This window comes from Giraffa tippelskirchi, chromosome 5 (genome assembly GCF_054371585.1).
Source record: "Giraffa tippelskirchi isolate mGirTip1 chromosome 5, T2T-mGirTip1v1.2.pri, whole genome shotgun sequence".
NCBI classification, from domain to species: Eukaryota; Metazoa; Chordata; class Mammalia; order Artiodactyla; family Giraffidae; genus Giraffa; species Giraffa tippelskirchi.
Genome location: NC_137279.1, coordinates 48874771 through 48892152, shown reverse-complemented (window position 1 = coordinate 48892152; position 17382 = coordinate 48874771). Strand labels below are relative to the sequence as shown.

The 17382-nt window shown below is 51.8% G+C and overlaps 1 protein-coding gene across 14 annotated transcripts in view; it reads left to right on the top strand.

Moving 5' to 3' along the window:
- COQ8A (coenzyme Q8A) overlaps nucleotides 1-17382 on the top strand; it is a 47056-nt gene that overhangs the window by 12135 nt on the left and 17539 nt on the right. For 7 of the 14 annotated variants that reach the window (XR_014052875.1, XM_081486921.1, XM_081486927.1 and 4 more), the window contains exons 2-4: nucleotides 12732-12917; nucleotides 16190-16597; nucleotides 16856-16922. Coding sequence is in view for 13 of the 14 variants with exons in the window: in XM_081486921.1 (XP_081343047.1) it covers nucleotides 12741-12917; nucleotides 16190-16597; nucleotides 16856-16922 (652 nt within the window). In the remaining variant the exon portion in view is untranslated. Of the gene's footprint in view, nucleotides 1-8571; nucleotides 8647-12694; nucleotides 12980-16066; nucleotides 16598-16855; nucleotides 16923-17382 lie in introns of all 14 variants that reach the window. The other 7 variants (XM_081486922.1, XM_081486923.1, XM_081486933.1 and 4 more) reach the window with 6 other exon arrangements.

The following is a 17382-nucleotide window of genomic DNA, read 5'->3' as shown; positions in this document are numbered from 1 at the left end:
TCAGTTTTCATTCCAATCCCAAAGAAAGGCAATGCCAAAGAATGCTAGAACTACTGCACAATTACACTCATCTCACACGCTAGTAAAGTGATGCTCAAAATTCTCCAAGCCAGGCTTCAGCAATACGTGAACTGTGAACTTCCAGATGTTCAAGCTGGTTTTAGAAAAGGCAGAGGAACCAGAAATAAAATTGCCAACATCTGCTGGATCATCAAAAAAAGCAAGAGAGTTCCAGAAATACATCTATTTCTGCTTTATTGACTATGCCAAAGCCTTTGACTGTGTGCATCACAATAAACTGTGGAAAATTCTGAAAGAGATGGGAATACCAGACGATCTGACCTGTCTTTTGAGAAACTTGTATGCAGGTCAGGAAGCAACAGTTAGAACTGGACATGGAACAACAGACTGGTTCCAAGTAGGAAAAGGAGTACGTCAAGGCTGTATATTGTCACCCTGCTTATTTAACTTATATGCAGAGTACATCATGAGAAACGCTGGGCTGGAATAAACACAAGCTGGAATCAGGATTGCCGGGAGAAATATCAATAACCTCAGATATGCAGATGACACCACCCTTATGGCAGAAAGTGAAGAAGAACTAAAGAGCCTCTTGATGAAAGTGAAAGAGGAGAGTGAAAAAGTTGGCTTAAAGCTCAGCGTTCAGAAAACTAAGATCATGGCATCTGGTCCCATCACTTCATGGGAAATAGATGGGGAAACAGTGGAAGCAGTGTCAGACTTTATTTTTTTGAGCTCCAAAATCACTGCAGATGATGATTGCAGCCATGAAATTAAAAGACGCTTACTCCTTGGAAGGAAAGTTGTGACCAACCTAGATAGCATATTTAAAAGCAGAGACATTACTTTGCCAACAAAGGTCCGTCTAGTCAAGGCTGTGGTTTTTCCAGTGGTCATAGATGGATGTGAGAGATGGATGGTGAAGAAAGCTGAGCGCCGAAGAATTGATGCTTTTGAACTGTGGTGTTGGAGAAGACTCTTGAGAGTCCCTTGGACTGCAAGGAGATCCAGCCAGTCCATCCTAAAGGAGATCAGTCCTGGGTGTTCGTTGGAAGGACTGATGTTGAAGCTGAAACTCCAGTACTTTGGCCCCCTCATGCGAAGAGTTGACTCATTGGAAAAGACCCTAATGCTGGGAAGGATTGGGGGCTGGAGGAGAGGAGGGCAACGGAGGATGAGATGGCTGGATGGCATCACTGGCTCGATGGACATGGGTTTGGGTAGATTCCTGGATTTGGTGGTGGACAGGGAGGCCTGGCGTGCTGCGATTCATGGGGTTACAAAGAGTTGGACACGACTGAACTGAACTGAACTGATTACACTGGGGCCAGGTGGATAACCCTCCATCTCAAGTTCTTTAGTTAATCGCACCTGCAACGTCCCTTTCACCACATATAATAACTTAGTCACAGATTCTTGGGATTAGGACATGTGTCTCATCTGTATGAACATCTCTGGGTGGCCATCATTCAGCCGGCCACAGCCACCCATGGTATTTTGGCCAGATTTTAACATAATCCCATAAATACCTGATTTTAGTTTAAGAGAAGCTCCTCAACTACAGCACCAGGGTCCTTATTCACCTCTGTGTGACGGTGTAGATGACATTTGTGTTTGTGTGGTCAAGGTCAGTCTGTGTGTATGTGGGGGGGATTGTAGGGGTGGAAAGAGTCAGAGGTGTATGAGATGTGAGCCTCTCGCAAGAGGCTAATTTATTATTGAAAAGACTTCTGTGTGCTGAAGGTAACTTACAAATGGGGCAGAATCTGACCAGAGCTGGAAAATTTACGTCAGTTGATGAAAAGTCTTAAATTCATAAGAGCTGAGAAAAAATGAGGGCCTGATTTAGACGTACATCCTTGAATATATATGGCATGTTCATACATTTCAAAGTACTTCTGTCTCTCTTATTTAGATTGGACTTATGCCATCGTTAGTATCCAGGTCGGGTTAGAGGGAGCAGGTTCAGGGACCTGGAGCATCCTGGCTGATCAGAGCAGAGCTGATGCCCAGGCACAGAGGCTGACGTCATGCAGACAGTCTGCATGGGTGATGGGTGCATAGGTGAAGTGCACAGGTGAAGGAGCAGGGTGTGTGTGTGTGTGTACATAGGTGTAAGTGGAGGCTGGACGGGAGACCAGCAGGGTGTGTGTGTGTGTGTGTGTGTGTGTGTGCATGTGTGTGTGTACATAGGTGTAAGTGGAGGCTGGACGGGAGACCAGCAGGGTGTGTGTGTGTGTGTGTGTGTGTGTGTGTGTGTGTGTGTGTGTGTGTACATAGGTGTAAGTGGAGGCTGGACGGGAGACCTGGGTCCTGACTTCAGCCTTCACCCTCAGGCTCAGGAGTTTGGGGGTTATTCTGTAGAAAACTAGGAGCCATTTGAGCCAAGGGTGAAATGTGACGCAAATGGCTTTGAGGATTAATCTGGCGGCAGATGGGCTGTAGCATGGAGCCAGGGAACTTGTGGGCGTCAGAGGGGTTTCCCTGCACTGTCCCTCCCTGGAAATACCTGGCGAAAGCCTCCCATGCAGTTATCTTCTCTGAGAGTGGCATTGACCGTGCTGAGGATTACCAGCGGTATTTTTATCCTGCTTGTCGTGGGCACTGGACGCGGGCTGCCAGCACATCGGACTGCCTTTCCTGAGTAATGCCTCATGCCACAGCCATATAAGCCGCACTGGTCCCCAGGAGAGGGCGAATCTGCCCTCCCCGAGTCACATCTGGTACTGTACCCGGCCGGGCTGCTGGGAGTGTAAATCAGTAGGAGGGTTGTCCCCACTGGTCTCATTCATGCTCACTCTGGTCTCCCCAAGTCCCGACCTCATTCCAGAGTGTCTGTGTGGTCTTAATAGTAATGATCATCAACTAGCAGGTTTTGAGCACCTTTTTGTGTGTGCCAGGCATTCAGGGTCCTAAGTACTATTATATGGACTATCTAACCCACTCCTCTTGAGAACAGATGAGGGAAACTGAGGTGCAAAGATGAGCTTAAATGACTACTTAGGTCAGCAGCAGAGTCAGAATTTTAACCGGGAGCACCCAACTCCAGAGCATCTTGACTGCTTCATCAGTATCACTTCCTGAACCAAATCTTTTTAAATCTTGTAAGCAGAATACATTGGTTTATAATCAGACAGTGAAACTGCACTCAGGACCCTGTGCTTGGCATGTTGGTGTTTGTAATCAGTTACATTTGCTCCCCAGTGAGAGGAAAGGTCACTTGGGGCCCTTTGAGGTGCCCACCTGTGCTCTGGAGTCCTGGGCCCGTGCAGGTTCATTCATGGCATGGGTTTCTCTCTGGATTGTCATTAGAGGCTGGAACTTCTCCTGCTGCTGCTTTTTCAATTGCCTCTTGCTGCCCCCAGTCCAGTGTCCACCTTGGGGCAACCCACCAGGGAGTCCTAAGAATGTTTTAATTTCCCAATGGGTGAAGAATGGAGGCTTGCCATCTAGGATATCACTCTTTTGCTTGTTTTCCCCTTTCCTGTTAAATGGTTGCCTGGCTCCTGAGCCATGATAGATTCGAGTTCTAGCTCTTACTTTGACTTTGGGCAAGTGGTGTGACTTGTGTGACTTTGGGCAAGTTACTTAACCTCTCTCTGCCTTAGTTCCTTCACTGTACAATGGACATAATGGTAGTACTTCCTTGAGTGAGGGGATTTCCCTGGCCATCCAGTGGTTAAGACTCCGAGCTTCCAATGCAGGGGTTGTGGGTTCAATCCCTGGTCAGGGAAGAAAGAAAAGTAAATGAGGTAATACACATAGAACACTTAGCGCACAGCCTGGCATATAATAAACTCTCAGTAAATAATAGAAGCTACAATTATCATCACATTATGCTGGTTTTCTGCTTCAGATGTTTGGGGAACCAGTGAAATTCACTGGAGAATGTCAGAGTGCCTGCTATTCAACAAGCTCTTGAGTGTGTTAGCATAAGAATATATACTTTTTAAATGGTTTCCAAAAAAATCCCAATAGTCTGGAAATGGCTTTTGAAAGAACATGAAATCCTTAGCGTAGGAGACAACTTGAGGCCCAGAAATGAACTTCTTTTCTTATAGGGGACAGTTCCACTTTGCCAACCGAGGGCTGCGTCTTCAGCCCTGTGTGGAGTCTGTGGTGGGCAGCCTGGACCAGGGCAGGAGGCTGCCCTGTGCTGCAGTGCGGGCTCAGTGGGCGGCTGAGGGTGGGAGCAGCAGTGGGCATCCTGTCTGCTTGGCTCTTCCCTCCCAGCAATATCCACCCCCCAACCCCCAGGCACGCACTGGTGCTTACCTGGCAGACGGGGCTTCTGTTAGGGATATGGTGAAAGTTCTGGAATGGAGGACTGGTTAGATGATCATGGATTTATAGCCACTCAGTCTCAAGCAGTGCACTGACAGTGCACTTGTCATTTTAATGTGAGATGAGGGAACGCAGGCAGCTGTGTGGCTGAAAACCTTGGGAAAGGCAGAAGAAAGGAGAAGAACAGGAAGTTGGCATCTGACCCCACCCCACCCCTGGCCTGACCCCTTCATTAGCAGCTCTCAGATCATCCTGTTCTAGGTGAGCCAGTAAAAGGTGGTCATCTCAGAGCCCCTCCCTCTGTCCAGCTCCTGCCTGGGGCCTCTGGGTAGTGGGCAGCTCTATGCCTGGGAAGGTGCCCATCTCTGGGGTCAGGAGCAGAGCTGTAATGAGGTGTCCTCACCCCAATACCAGCTTTGTTGGACTGCTCTAACTCCAGTGACCTTTCCAGATTTCCTGGGACAGTTGAGGTTATGTTTTACTCTGTTGCCCTAGAATCGGGGTCAATACACTTCCCTGAAAGAACCAGATAAGGGGATATTTTAAGCTTTGTGAGCCATAGTCCTCACTTGCAACTACAGCTTGGTGTTAAAACCAAATCAAACAAAAAAACCCCAAACAGCCGTAGGTAATACATATGAATGAGCTGTTGACAACACCTAAAGAAATGAGCAGGGCTGTGTTCCAGTAAATGCTTATTTACAAAAACAGGCAATAGGACTGGATTTGTCCCCATGGTTTGCTGACCCCTGATCTAGAAGGGCACCAGTCATATTACATCTCTTAACTTTTGGTTCAGAAAAATGTGATCACTGCACTTACTGCATTATTCTAAACTAGGATCCTGTTTTTGGGGAAAGCACCCATTATCATTTCTGTCTTTTAACACAGGGGCCAGCATTAGACCTGCCTGTGCCAAGTGATTTTCTCATCACTTTCTGAGAAGGGCAGTTGAGCTTCTTTCCCAAAAGAGGGATGGCCGTGTTCCATCTTCCTGGTGGCCTGGTAGAGGCAGTTGTCTTCTGATGAAGGACAGTGGCTAAACAAGGGTGTGGAGAGGCCTTATTTATAGCTTTCTGATCTGCCATCCAGCCCTCTGCCCATCCCACCCAGGACAGACACTTGAGGGACGTGGGATAGTTTCTTTAAATCACACCTCTGTGTGCTTGCTTTTATTTTTTATTGTAACAATAGATATTGAAGATTATTTTTCTATAACTTATTTTCTATTATATAAGTAGTATATGTTCTGTGTTGAAAACATTAGGAAATAAAGCAAATGAAGAAAGTAAAAATAATTTTATTACCCCACCACCCAGAGAAGACCTGTTTTGCATGTTTGCTATCATTACCCATCACCCTTCTTTCAAACTTCTTTCTTCCTCCCTCTATCCTTCCAAAATAAAGGATAATATTGTTGTGTAACCTGCTTCCTTCCTACGTGGGAATATATAGTAAACTTTCTTATTTGCCAATAAACACCTTTCATAGGGTCATTTTAAGTGGCTGCATAGCAGTCCATCTATGGGTGTACAACTATTTATGTAGCCCAGCCTTAGTGTTGTGATTTATGTTCTTGTGGCTGAATTATCACACATTCAATGTTAAGGAAATGCAGTTTGACAGAATTTGGCAGGATGCTTGGATAACTCCCAGAAAGGATGGCCTTGGAGGGAGACAGGGAAAGGGGACTTCGTAGTAGACACACAGGTTTGGGGTATTCCAGAGGTGGTTTGTAGCTGTGGGGCATGAAAGACCCTAGTGGCCCGTTGCCCGTTGTAGAAGCTTGACTCACCAGGCCTGGCTGGGGCTGACTGACAGTGGAGGGGTGGGTACGAGGTGGGGTTGGAGGGGGACTCAGGCTCTTGTTCTCTGTCTCTTCCCCTGGATTCTTCCTGTTTTCAGTTGCCTTTGAAAATTGATGTGTATTAGGATATTTCTGAACCTGCTGATGAATGGGCCCTCAGGCCGGACCTCACTAGGTAGAAGCCTGCAGGGTCTGAGATACTGGCCCCTGGGGTGTGATTTTAAAGGCCAGTGTGAAGGACACATCTATAGAAGTTCATGGATTTGGGCTTCAGAGGTTTAAGTTTTTTTTCTAACACACACATTCTTCTCAGTCCTTGGAGGAAACAGTCCACTGGTGTTTTCATTTTCTAAGAGGAAAAGAAAAAAAGGAAAAATTTCAAGCATGTAAAGGAACTTTCCAGTGTCTAGAAACTGGAACTGTTCATGCCCAAAGTAAAAAGATTGTCCTTGGCCACCTGTGAGCCCCTATCCCGGGCCTCCTGGAGGTCATTAAACAGTCTTTTCCCAGGAACACTAAGTGGCAGTCTTGAGATTCCTTTGGTGGCTGTCTCCTTTTTCAGTTTCTTGAGGTAGAGTATTGGGAAAGGAAGGGACAGTGGAAGGTTTCCACTTAGGGACAAAGCCAGACTTTTAGGGAGTAGCAGGGAGAAGCTTTGAGGAAAGGGTCTCTGTTCACAATTCCTGCCTGGCCTTGAGTGTGGGCCACCTTGGTGCCTTTTTCCCTCTTCTTCCAGGACAGGATTCTTAAGGTGAGTTTCCAGGACCAGCAGCAGCAGCAGGTGGGAATCTGTTAGAAATGTAGGTTTCCAGGTTCCATTTCAGACCTACAGATCAGAAACCTGGGGTTGGGGAGCAGCAAGCTGTGTGTTAGCGAGTCTCCTGGGTGATTTCTGATGCCCCCTAAAGTGTGAGAACTCTGCCTCAGACCAAGGCTCCTAGGAGACCTTTGATTCCATATGTAGATTAAAAGCTGCAAGGAGGTGTGAGCCTGTCCCAGAAATGGCAGGCTTTCTTAAATCTTGGGGGGACCAGCTGAGTTCATTTCTGTCTGCTTTGTGTCCAATGTGGTGCTAGTTGCTGGAGGCACGGAGAGGAGACTACAGATGTGGTCTGTGCCCTTCTTTGGCTCACAGCTCAGTGTAGGGGACCCACAGGAGATTTAGAGCATGGTCACTGCTACCTGGGGATGGAACAAGGAGCCGTGGAGGGACTTGGGTGGGCTTTGGGGATGGGACATGTTGGGGAGAGAGTCCCAGAAGAGGTGCTGTTTGCACTGAGATGTGGTGAGAAGGAAAGACATGCATTCTTGCACAAGATGGCGGGGGTTGAGGGGCAGAGAGGTCAGTTAGGGGCTGCTGTGGTTGCCCAGCTGGGAGCAGCTGGGGGGATTAGGAGAGGTGGTCACAGTCCTCAGGATGGGGAGCCTGGGTGGGCGGGTAAGGGGAGTGAAATCAGTTCTGGATGGGCTGAGCTTGATGTCCTTGGGCCATTGGGTGATGTGCATGCAGCAGCCGAGGGATGAAGCCTGCTCGGGAAGGCTTGTCAGTGATCTTCACGAACACTCCCCGAGACAAAGGGCTTGCTGTGCAGCTTGCTTTTGGGTCCTTACACCAGGCATCCCATGGCTTCCAGGCCAGCTCAGGACAGGAAGAGATCAGAGGAGGGCACGCTCGCTTTTAGAGAGACAGACTCTGGGGCTTTCCTTGGATGGGAGCTGGTCTGTCTTGTCACACTTCATACTTACAGAGGGGATTGAACAGTGGCTTAGTAAATTCATGCACTGTCCCTGGCTTACTGTCACATCGTGAGAAGAGACAGATCGTGAATTCTGGCAGTGAAGGGGGGGCTTGGGGATGCATGTGGGAACCCGCCCCGCAAATAAAATTCTCCCGTGTGGGTCCTGATGGAAAAATTTATGGTGACTTTATTTGCTTAATGCTTGTCAGGATTGTCTGTTTTATATGGGTATGTATTTTGTGGGGACATGCCATGCGGCTTGTGAGATCTTAGTTACCCGAGCAGGGCTTGAACCCAGGCCACTGCAGTGAAAGCGCCAAGCTCTAACCACTGGACAGCCAGAGAATTCCCATTTATTTTTAAAAAGAACACAGCTCATTGTCTTGCTGATACATCTTACTGTAACTGGCCAGGTCGGCATCACTTGGTGGATTTTTTTTTTTTTTTTTTAGTTCTGAAGACTAGATTTGAAGGCCCTCACACCCCAGGTAATTTCCAGCTAAAGGATCTCTGAGTCTGTTTTTCAGCATGAATGAAGGCTCATGGGGAAGGTCAGAGAGTGAAGGTTCAGCAGGAAGATTTCCTCTCAGAGCGTGAGGACTCCCATGTCAGGGGACACTGGCTGTGCTTCTTTCTCCGTGTCTGCCCCTGGGGAGTGGTGAGCTACATTTGTTCCAGTTCTTTCTCTCTAGACAACAACTTTGTTTACTTCCTTTTTAGCCCTTCAGCATGTAAGACCGGAAAAGGGGCCTGGAGACCACCCCCTCCCGCCCGCAGCATCCTCCTGCTGGGGAGGTGAGCAGTGCACTGTGGCTGGGCTGTCTAGGCTCCCTGCATCTGATCCTCGTGTGTTAGTCTCAGTTGGCCTCTGACTGTCGCCGTGGTGGCTGTGCCCATTATAGATGTGCGTGCGTTCCACCGTAGCTGTGAGCACCGAGGCCAAGGGCAGGTTCATCCCAGGACCTGCACAGACTAGCCCAGAGCACCAGGGGGAAAATATGTGTTCAGAAAATAGACTGAATGACTTTATTTTGGTGCTGGTGCCTTAGTGGGCACCCCTGAATGTGAGTGCCTGTCCTCCACCCCCACTGCTATATTCACTGGTGCTCGCTCAGAGGAGAGTGGGCGGTGCCCAGGTTGTCTGGGGTGCATGGTGCCAAGTGGGTGAGGAGCCTGAAAACACCCTTCATCCCTGTATTGTTCCTCAGCAAGGTCCTCCAAACCCATTTAAGAACCAGCAGGCTGAAGTGGGCTGGGGTGAGGGCTCTAATACTTGTAGTTGAAATTGTGATGAGGATAAGATTTGAAACTTGTGATTAATGTACTTTTGGGGCTTTTGATTTTACTTACCTAAGATCCTGATGAAAATGCCTGCTGGTGTAGCTGAGTGCCTGGTGCCTGTGCATTCCTGCAGGGGTTTTGCACCAACATTCAGGATAGCTGAATTCTGAGTCACGTTGGGGTTCTGGTGTATTAGAAGTAGGATTTATGAGAGCCAGTTTTTGAAAATCAGAAGGTGAACACAGTTCTGGAAAGGTATTTCCTCTGGCAAGTTGTCCACCTTCCCATCGCTGCTCCTTGAGGGTAGACATTCCTTTGTCAAAAAGTACCCGGTATTGACTAAGATTTGGACGTTTCGCTTTACGCAGCAGAGCAGCACGTGGGGAGGTTTGAGAGCAGTGGTCCTTGCACATTAGATAAATAATCCTCCGGGGGGCTGCCATGGGCTGCAATTTTGAAATATACATCCACCTGTGAATCTGCTCACGAGGCCAGACTGTTTATGAACAGCATCTGTTATCGTGAGAAGAGGCGGTATTGCCCCACAGTCGCGGGAAGGTGTATTTCCATGATGTCATTTCCACGTGGATGGAACCTGCCTTCCCAGGGAGCTGGCTCTAGTCCTCCTCTTCCATGACGGCACTCGCTGTCCAGGGTGAGACAGGCCCCCATGGAAAGTTCTCCGGTATGAGGATTCAACCATGCAGGCAAGAAGAAAGGCACAGCTAATTAATTTTTAATGTGTACTTTTTAAAGATGACATATTTATTTGCCACTTTGGAAGTGGAATATGTGAGCTAAAAGTTAATGAAATATGGTTAGGAAAATAGTGAAGGAGACTGTTATCACTCATACTTCCCAAATGCAGGAATTTAATTAAAAAAAAAAAGCACTTGATCAGTTTACTTAACATTTTTTTCCTCAAAAATCATCATTGTAAAGTAGATGTCATCCTGGCCCATCAGGGAACTATTCTCAGAGCCGACATACTTAGAAACCAGAAGAGTTAGGACTGGACTCGGATGGTTCCAGACCTGCCTCTGCAGAGTGCAGGACCACACCTGGGTATTTCACAGTGAGCTCCCCCGTTGGTGCAGGGGGCCATTCAAGGTAGGCAGGGGATATTGGCCAAAAAACCCACTTATCAGCTTTGCTCTAGCAAAACTTTAGTTACGTGGTTATGATAACTTGGATGAGAAATGTAGTAGAATTAGTTTTAGGCCTAAAAACAGAATTAGATAGGTCTATCAGTTAGCAGACAAGGTGAGGTTTTGGAATTATCGAGGCTTGTGGCCTGTGAGGTGTTTCCCCGGTGGCTCAGTGGTAAAGAATCTGCCTGCAATGCAGGAGCCACAGGAGATGCGGGAAGATCCCCTGAAGGAGGGCATGGCAACCCACTCTTAATATTCTTGCCTGGAAAATCCCATGGAGAGAGGAACCTGGCAGGCTACAGTCCATGGTGTCCCAAAGAGTCGGACACAACTGAAGCCCCTTAGCATGCGTGCACATGGCCTATATCAGAGTCTCCTGCCTTGGTTATCTGGATTGGATTTAGAGATGAGCAAGGGGAAGCTCTGTTTCTGGGGACTGCTGCAGTAGTGGGGTATGGTGGATGGTCCTGGGGCCACCTGCAAGGCTCCTCTGAACCGATGGGGCTGGGGCTCTGGTCTCTGCCATTGCGTGTCCCTGATGTCTCTTTCAAAACTTCTCCCTTCGTGAGTGAAATGTGTCAGGGGTGGGACCAGGGGCAGGGGAGCTGTTGAGAGCTGGCACCAGCTGCATTTGAGCTCTGATTACGTGATCTTTTCCCAGTCCTGGACATTTGGTCTGTGGGACTCATACTTGTTTATTGCCATAGGAGCAGGAGCCCAGAGTGGAGCCCAGGGTGTGAAATAGCACTGGGTGATGGGCAGGGCTAGCTCCCCCCCTCTTTTCTGTCTCCCTCAAGGGTATGGTCACCTTCCAGAAACCTCCTTGGCTTTGATTAGGGTACAGGAGGTTCATTTGTGCCCAATCAGTGCCTCCCTGTGGGAGTGCCTTGGGGTCGGTAGACCGAGCGTTTGGTGAGCTGAATGGCCTTAGCCAGTTTGTTAACGCCTCTGACCTTGGTTTTCTCCTTTGTGAAACGGGGGCAATAATATCCATGTCATTAGGTGGCTTATAAAGATTAAAAGGAGATGGAGTGTGGAAAGCACCCCAGCCTAGTGTCTGGGAGCTGTCTTCCTATGAAGGTGAAAGGGTCTTTGAGGGCAGGTTGGGTGGGTCATCGTAACTTTCCAGGCTGCCGTGCATTTCTTTTAAGTAAAAGTAGCTGTGCCCATGCTTAGAAGCTGAGCGGATCCCTGCAGGTGTCTCTGGACTGACAGGCTGCTTCCTCGTGAAGGGCGGACAGGAGTGAGTCTTTGAAGTCCCAAGGGTTCTGATTGAGATCCTTGTCAGTGCTCTCACCTGACCTTCCCATCTGCACTTCTGTTAATTAATCTGATGAGAATCCTGAAGGTGTCTCTGGGACAGTCCAGCCCTGTGTCCAGGGTGTATCTGCGCTTCTCTGCCTCCTTGTGTTTGTTCCCAGGTTTGTTCCTGTGGGTCTCCTGCCCGCTGTACCTTCACATCTGATCCTCTTGTCTCTGGGACTCCTGGCAGATCCCAGCTCCTCCCTGCCCCTTGGCCAGAATGCTCCTGCCCACCCTGGAGTCTTCTGCTCCTTTCCTTTTTGTGTTTTTTCTTCAGACCCTCCCTTCCCCTCATTTTAGCTTATCTTACCCTTCCCAGCAGCACAGCCCCAGGTAGATCTTGAGCAATGCTTGGGAGATTGCCAGCACACACCCCGCCCTGTGAGGCATGCTGTGTACACTGACTTTCCACTTCTTCAGCGCTGGCATAAAGAAACACACTTTATGCTGTGACCCAGTAGAAAGGAGAGAGCAGCCCTTACATGCATGGAGGGGACCCAGGTTTCAGGCTGGGTCCTGCCTGCAGTGTCCCCGCACAATGTCCTACATCATGTTGGTGTTGTTTTTAATGCTGGTTAGGATTTTCCAAGTGCATTACCTGAGTGTGGGGAGGGACTTGGGTTGTCCCTTCGTGGGTGTCTTCAGAGGCTTCAGGGCAGAGCAAGAGTGACTGAGCACGGACAGACAGCCCCTGAGGAGTCGGGGTTGGGGGCCCCAGAGCCCTGCATGGAGGTGTTCCCTCCCCAACCCACAGTCTTGGTTCAGAGGGAAGAATGCTGAACTAAGTCAGGGACTCCCAGATTCAAGTCCTAGTTCTGCCACTTGGTGGCTGAGAGACTCTGGGCAAATCCCTTTACTTTGTGCCACAGGGTGGCTGTGAGGTGAGGAAACATGGGCCCAGTGCACAGCTCCGACTCCACAGACCCTCTCTCTGCTCAGTGCCCTGCAGCATGGGGAGTCACTCAGTCTGCCTTGAACCCTGGGCCCTCCCTGCCTCTCTTTTCTCTCAGTCAACCCAGATCAGAAGGGGAGATCAGTGGAAAAACCAAACAGCCAGAGTTTGGGGTAGAGGTGGTCCATGTGAGTGCAACCCTGTGTGAGGCGTGGAGCCCCAACCCTGACTTGGCCCACCCCACTCTCTTCCAGCCCTGAAGGATGGCTGCCATGTTGGGGGACGCCATCATGTTGGTCAAAGGCTTTGCCAAGCTGACCCAGGCGGCCGTGGAGACCCACCTGCAGCACCTGGGCCTCGGCGGGGAGCTCATCATGGCGGTCAGGGCCCTGCAGTCCACGGCCGCAGAGCAGGTCGGCATGGTCTTTGGGCAGGTGCAGGTAAGGAGGCCACTTGGCGGTGGGGGGGGCGCTGGACTTGGAGGTCTTGGTGAGACCAGGGGGTGAACCAGGACACCTCCAGGATGGCCAGTCTCCATGTGGCCAGGGCCAGACAGCCCCCTGTTTAGCGTAGCCCATCATCCTTCCGGGTGTGAGGGGGAGGCTGCCTCTGTGTGACTAGAGTTTCAGTTATAGGAAGCTTCATAGAGCTGGGAAGAACCCCAGGAACATGAAGCCCAGCACACTCTCCAGTCTGACCAGTAACTCACCAGCACTTACCAGTGCCTACTGGTGCCAGGCATGCGGCGCAGAGGGGAGAGACAGGCCCCAACCTGCCGGGGGCTGCCTGTGGCTTGCTCTGTTCACTCTGCCTGGCCTGAGTTCAGTTCCTGGGCCTGTCCTCAAGGTACTGAAGAGAGGCCTTTTTAATTTTGGGAATTAAAAGAAGCCACAAAGATAAAACTCGCGGTCCCCTGTGTTCTTAGGAGAGGCAGCTGGAAGGATCCCTGTCACGCTTCCTTCTGTAAAGCAAACAAGTGCTTTGTAAGACAAAGCACCTTCTCCCTGTTCTTCTGGTTTCCGTTAGTGTTTCTTTGTTGGGTCAGTTCTGTAAAGTGACGTGAGGTGTCCCATGTGTGGGTGGGTGGGGCAGGCACATTTTGTTGGACGTCACGCCTCAGCATCGAGTGTCCCAGGGTCGAGTGTCGGCAGGTCTTCCTGGGGCTTCAAATCCCTTGCCCCCCCCCCGCCCCCCTGCCCCGTCCCCCCGACCCCTCCTGGCCGGACTGGGCTTCGTTTTCCACCTCCACAGGCTGGGGTCTCTGGGAGCTGACTCAGGGGGAGCTGACTCGGGAGCCCTGCCCCTTTCCAGGGCAGCAGCCTCACCTCCCGCCTCCCTCTAGTCCCTCATGTTGTCTCGTGCTAAGTCCAGAGACCTCGCCGCTTTACTGTCCAAGGGGAGGACTATAAGCAGAATCGAGCGCTGGAGCCGTGGTTGTCAACAGGGCTGCTGTAGCAGAGTGCCGCCCACCACGGAGTCACCCGCGTGGTCCACACCCCGTTCCTGACAGTCTGGGGGCATGGGGAGGGTCTGCGTGTGCTTGCATGTATGTGTGTGCACTCATGTGTGCCTGGGCACGTGTGTGTTGGGAGCTGTGCTGTGAGGCAGTCCCACTGCCGCTCCCCTTCCATTTCTGCCCTGTCCTTCTAGACAAGGACACGCGCGCTCCTCCAGGCTCTGGGCTGCCAGCTTCCGGCCAGTCTCAGGTTAGGATCGCCGGCCTCCCCTCCTGCTCTCTGAGGTCCAGTGGCGACACTGTGTCTCTCTCTACACAGATGCCTTCAACTGGAAGAGGCCTTCACTCCTGTGGTCTCTTCTGAGCCTCACCATTGTCCTGGGAAGGGTGCAGGCCCAGATGCTTAACCCTCTTCAGATGGGGAAACTGAGTCTCAGCAGTTTGATGCAATTCTTGGTTGACAGGACCAGAATCCTGTGTCCTCTTCACACACTGTCTCTGCCCGCGCTCCCCCTGCTGAGGTGGGGCTGTGCCCCGGCTGCCTCACTCCGTGCCTTTGCTAGTGCGGAGCCATCACCTTCCTGTTGGGCGTTTCCCTGTGGAACACCCGAAGTGAGGTTGCCCGACTCACTTGGGCCTTCTAGGAGTGAGGAGCGTGTTGGACGTGGGCAGGCCTCCCTGCGAGGTGAGGGAGCCCCGGCTCCCCTCAGACAGGCTGGTTCCTGGTCCTGGGAAGAGACCAGGGCATCCGCCGGCACAGCTGCTGGGCGGTGGGAGGGAGTGATGGTCCCCCGCCTGGAAGGAGGCACCGCGCGGAGGTCCCCAGTGTGCTCCATTTTCCCTCTACACACTAGGAGGGCATAGAGGGCCAGATACCCCAGAAGCCTCTCTCCCTCTACTTTCTCAGGGGATTTGTTCCCTTACTCATTCAGCAGACAGTTACTGAATCTCGTCCCCTTGAGGCGCTGAGGCCCCTTGACTGCCACGTAATCAGGTCATGGTAACGCAGGGCTGGTGGTCAGCAGGGGAGTTACAGGAGTTACGTGGCTCGTGGGACCCTGCCCCGGACTCCCTCTTTCCAGGGCCTCCCTGGCCATCTTGAGAGGTGTCTCTTGATTCCAAATACAGCTCATTTCTTCTCTGAGGAATGCTGTCAGGTGGCCTTGGGGCGGCCAGTGGGGCCAGCCTTGGCTCCAGGTCCTTGCTCTGCCTGGTGGGCCACGACCAGGTTATTTCAGCTCGCTCAGCCTGTTTCTCACTTAGGAAGAGTGATAGCCTGTCTCTTTTCTTCCACTGGAGGGCATGTCTTATCTGCCTAGGTTCCACAGTATCTTATCAAGCTGAGAGTGAGAAGGCTTTGGGGTCTGCTGCTGTTTCTGCAGATTCTGCAGGCAATGCTCTGTGTGTTGAATCCATTTCAGAGAATCCTGGATTCAGGGAATCTAGGCCACTGACCTCCCTTCAGGAGTTGGTGCCATTCTAATTATAGTCTTCTCAGCACTGTTCCCTTGGCCCTGTCTGTGCCTCACGTAACTCTGTGACTGGGGGGAGCCCTATTTTCAGAGAAGGAAGTGTCCGAGAAGGGTCAGGAACTCACCAGGCCACTAGGGGTTCAAAAGTAGAAAGACCCTGGGCCTGAAGCTCAGGTCTCAGCAACTGTTAACAGGGAAAACCTGGTGTATCACCCTCTTTGCCTGCGCTGTGTACGCCCCGCTCCAGTAAGAGCTGGGCCTGGTCCTGGCTGTGACAAGCCCTCTGGCGAGAGCCCCTGAGGGGGCGCCCAAGGCTGACTGGCGGAGATGTAGCAAGGCACTGGCCTTGAGAGGCAGGGCGGGCCTACCTGTGTGCTGCCCCCCCCTCTGCCGGTCTTTGGTCATGCTTTTACTTCGCAGAGCTTTCCCCATCTTTTGCCCTGGCTCACCCTCCCCAAAGCCCCTGGTAGCCTCTCCTTAGCCTGGATTTACAGGTGAGGAGCTTACTGCAGGTGGGTGGTCACTCATGTGGTCTGGTCTGGGCACCCAGCAGGGGCCACGTGCGACTGGCTTGCCTGGCCCACAAGGTGGGAGCCCTGGCGGGAGCAGGTGTGGAATCTGGTCCTCCTGGATCCCAGGCTGCTGCTCACCTCTAGAACAGGCCATGGGGTGACACGATAGAACCCCCTGGAGGGTGTGCTGTCCTGGGAGGAAGAGGGTACACATAGGGATTTGCTGTTGGCTGCCCTCTTGCTCCTCTCACACCGGCTTTTGTTTCCTGCAGGGTCAGGAGAATCCTGAAGAATATTACTCCGAGAGCCTTGATGACCTGGAAGGAGCATTCCACTTCTCAGGGACAAGGGCCGAGGGCGCCTCTGAGGATGTCTCTGCAGCCTCCTCCCCAGAGCAGTCACCTCCGCCCTGGGCTCATGCCGGCAGTGAGGGCCCGGCTCCTGCCTACGTTGCCAGCGGACCCTTTCGGGAAGGCGGGCTCCCGGGCCAGGCCGCCTCCCCCCTGGGCAGGGTGAACGGGAGGCTCTTCGCAAGTCCCAGAGACCCATTCTCTGCCCCGGGCCTTCAACGGAGGGTCTACCACCAGGACCAGTCGTCCATGGGCGGCCTCACGGCTGAGGACATTGAGAAGGCCCGGCAGGCCAAGGCTCGCCCCGAGAGCAAGCCCCACAAGCAGACAGTGCGTGTAGGAGGCCCCCGGGGTGGGGCTGGAGTGGTTCCCACAGTCCTACTGTGTGAGGTGCCCCCTCTGGGGACATTGTCCAGGTCTGTGGCCTGGAGTTTCAGGCACACAGAGGCCTTTTGTGGGTGGAGTGTGCTGTTGGGGCGGAGCTGCTTCCCCTGGGGTAGAGAGGGGCTGTGGGGGTCAGCATGGACCCCAAAGGTTGGTACCATCCCTGGTCACTGATGCCATGAGGGCTTTCTCTTCTCCCTCTAGCTCAGTGAGCACGCTCGCGAGCGGAAGGTACCAGTTACACGGATTGGGCGGCTGGCTAACTTTGGAGGTAAGGTGCCAGTCCTGGCGAGAAGATATGAGGCTGCCATGGGGCCTGCCTGAGCCAGGGAGGATGGTGACCCAGGGGTGTCCCGGGGAGGGTGGTAGCTCCTGTGTTCGCTGTTCCTGGATGTTTTCCATGGGTGAGTTATACAATTGCTACCTCAGCTCACCCCTGGGGATCAGTGGGGTGTGGCTGATGCTGTGCTGTGACTGTGGCCTTGCTTCTTGGGGGGCAGCATGTGCAGCATCAGCTTCTCACTCAGGCCTCCAGAGGCCCTGCAGAGAGGAGGCGGGACAGTGGGGCTGCTTGGCTTCTGGACACAGTGGTTTTGCCCAGTCCTTTGGGGAGCCATTTGCTGGATTCCCGCAGGCCTGCGGGCTCCAGTAGAATGATATTGAGGTGTGTTGGCCCTGAGCTGCTGCTGTCCATTTTAATGCACTGTGGAGTTGTGAGTTTGTCCTTTCCT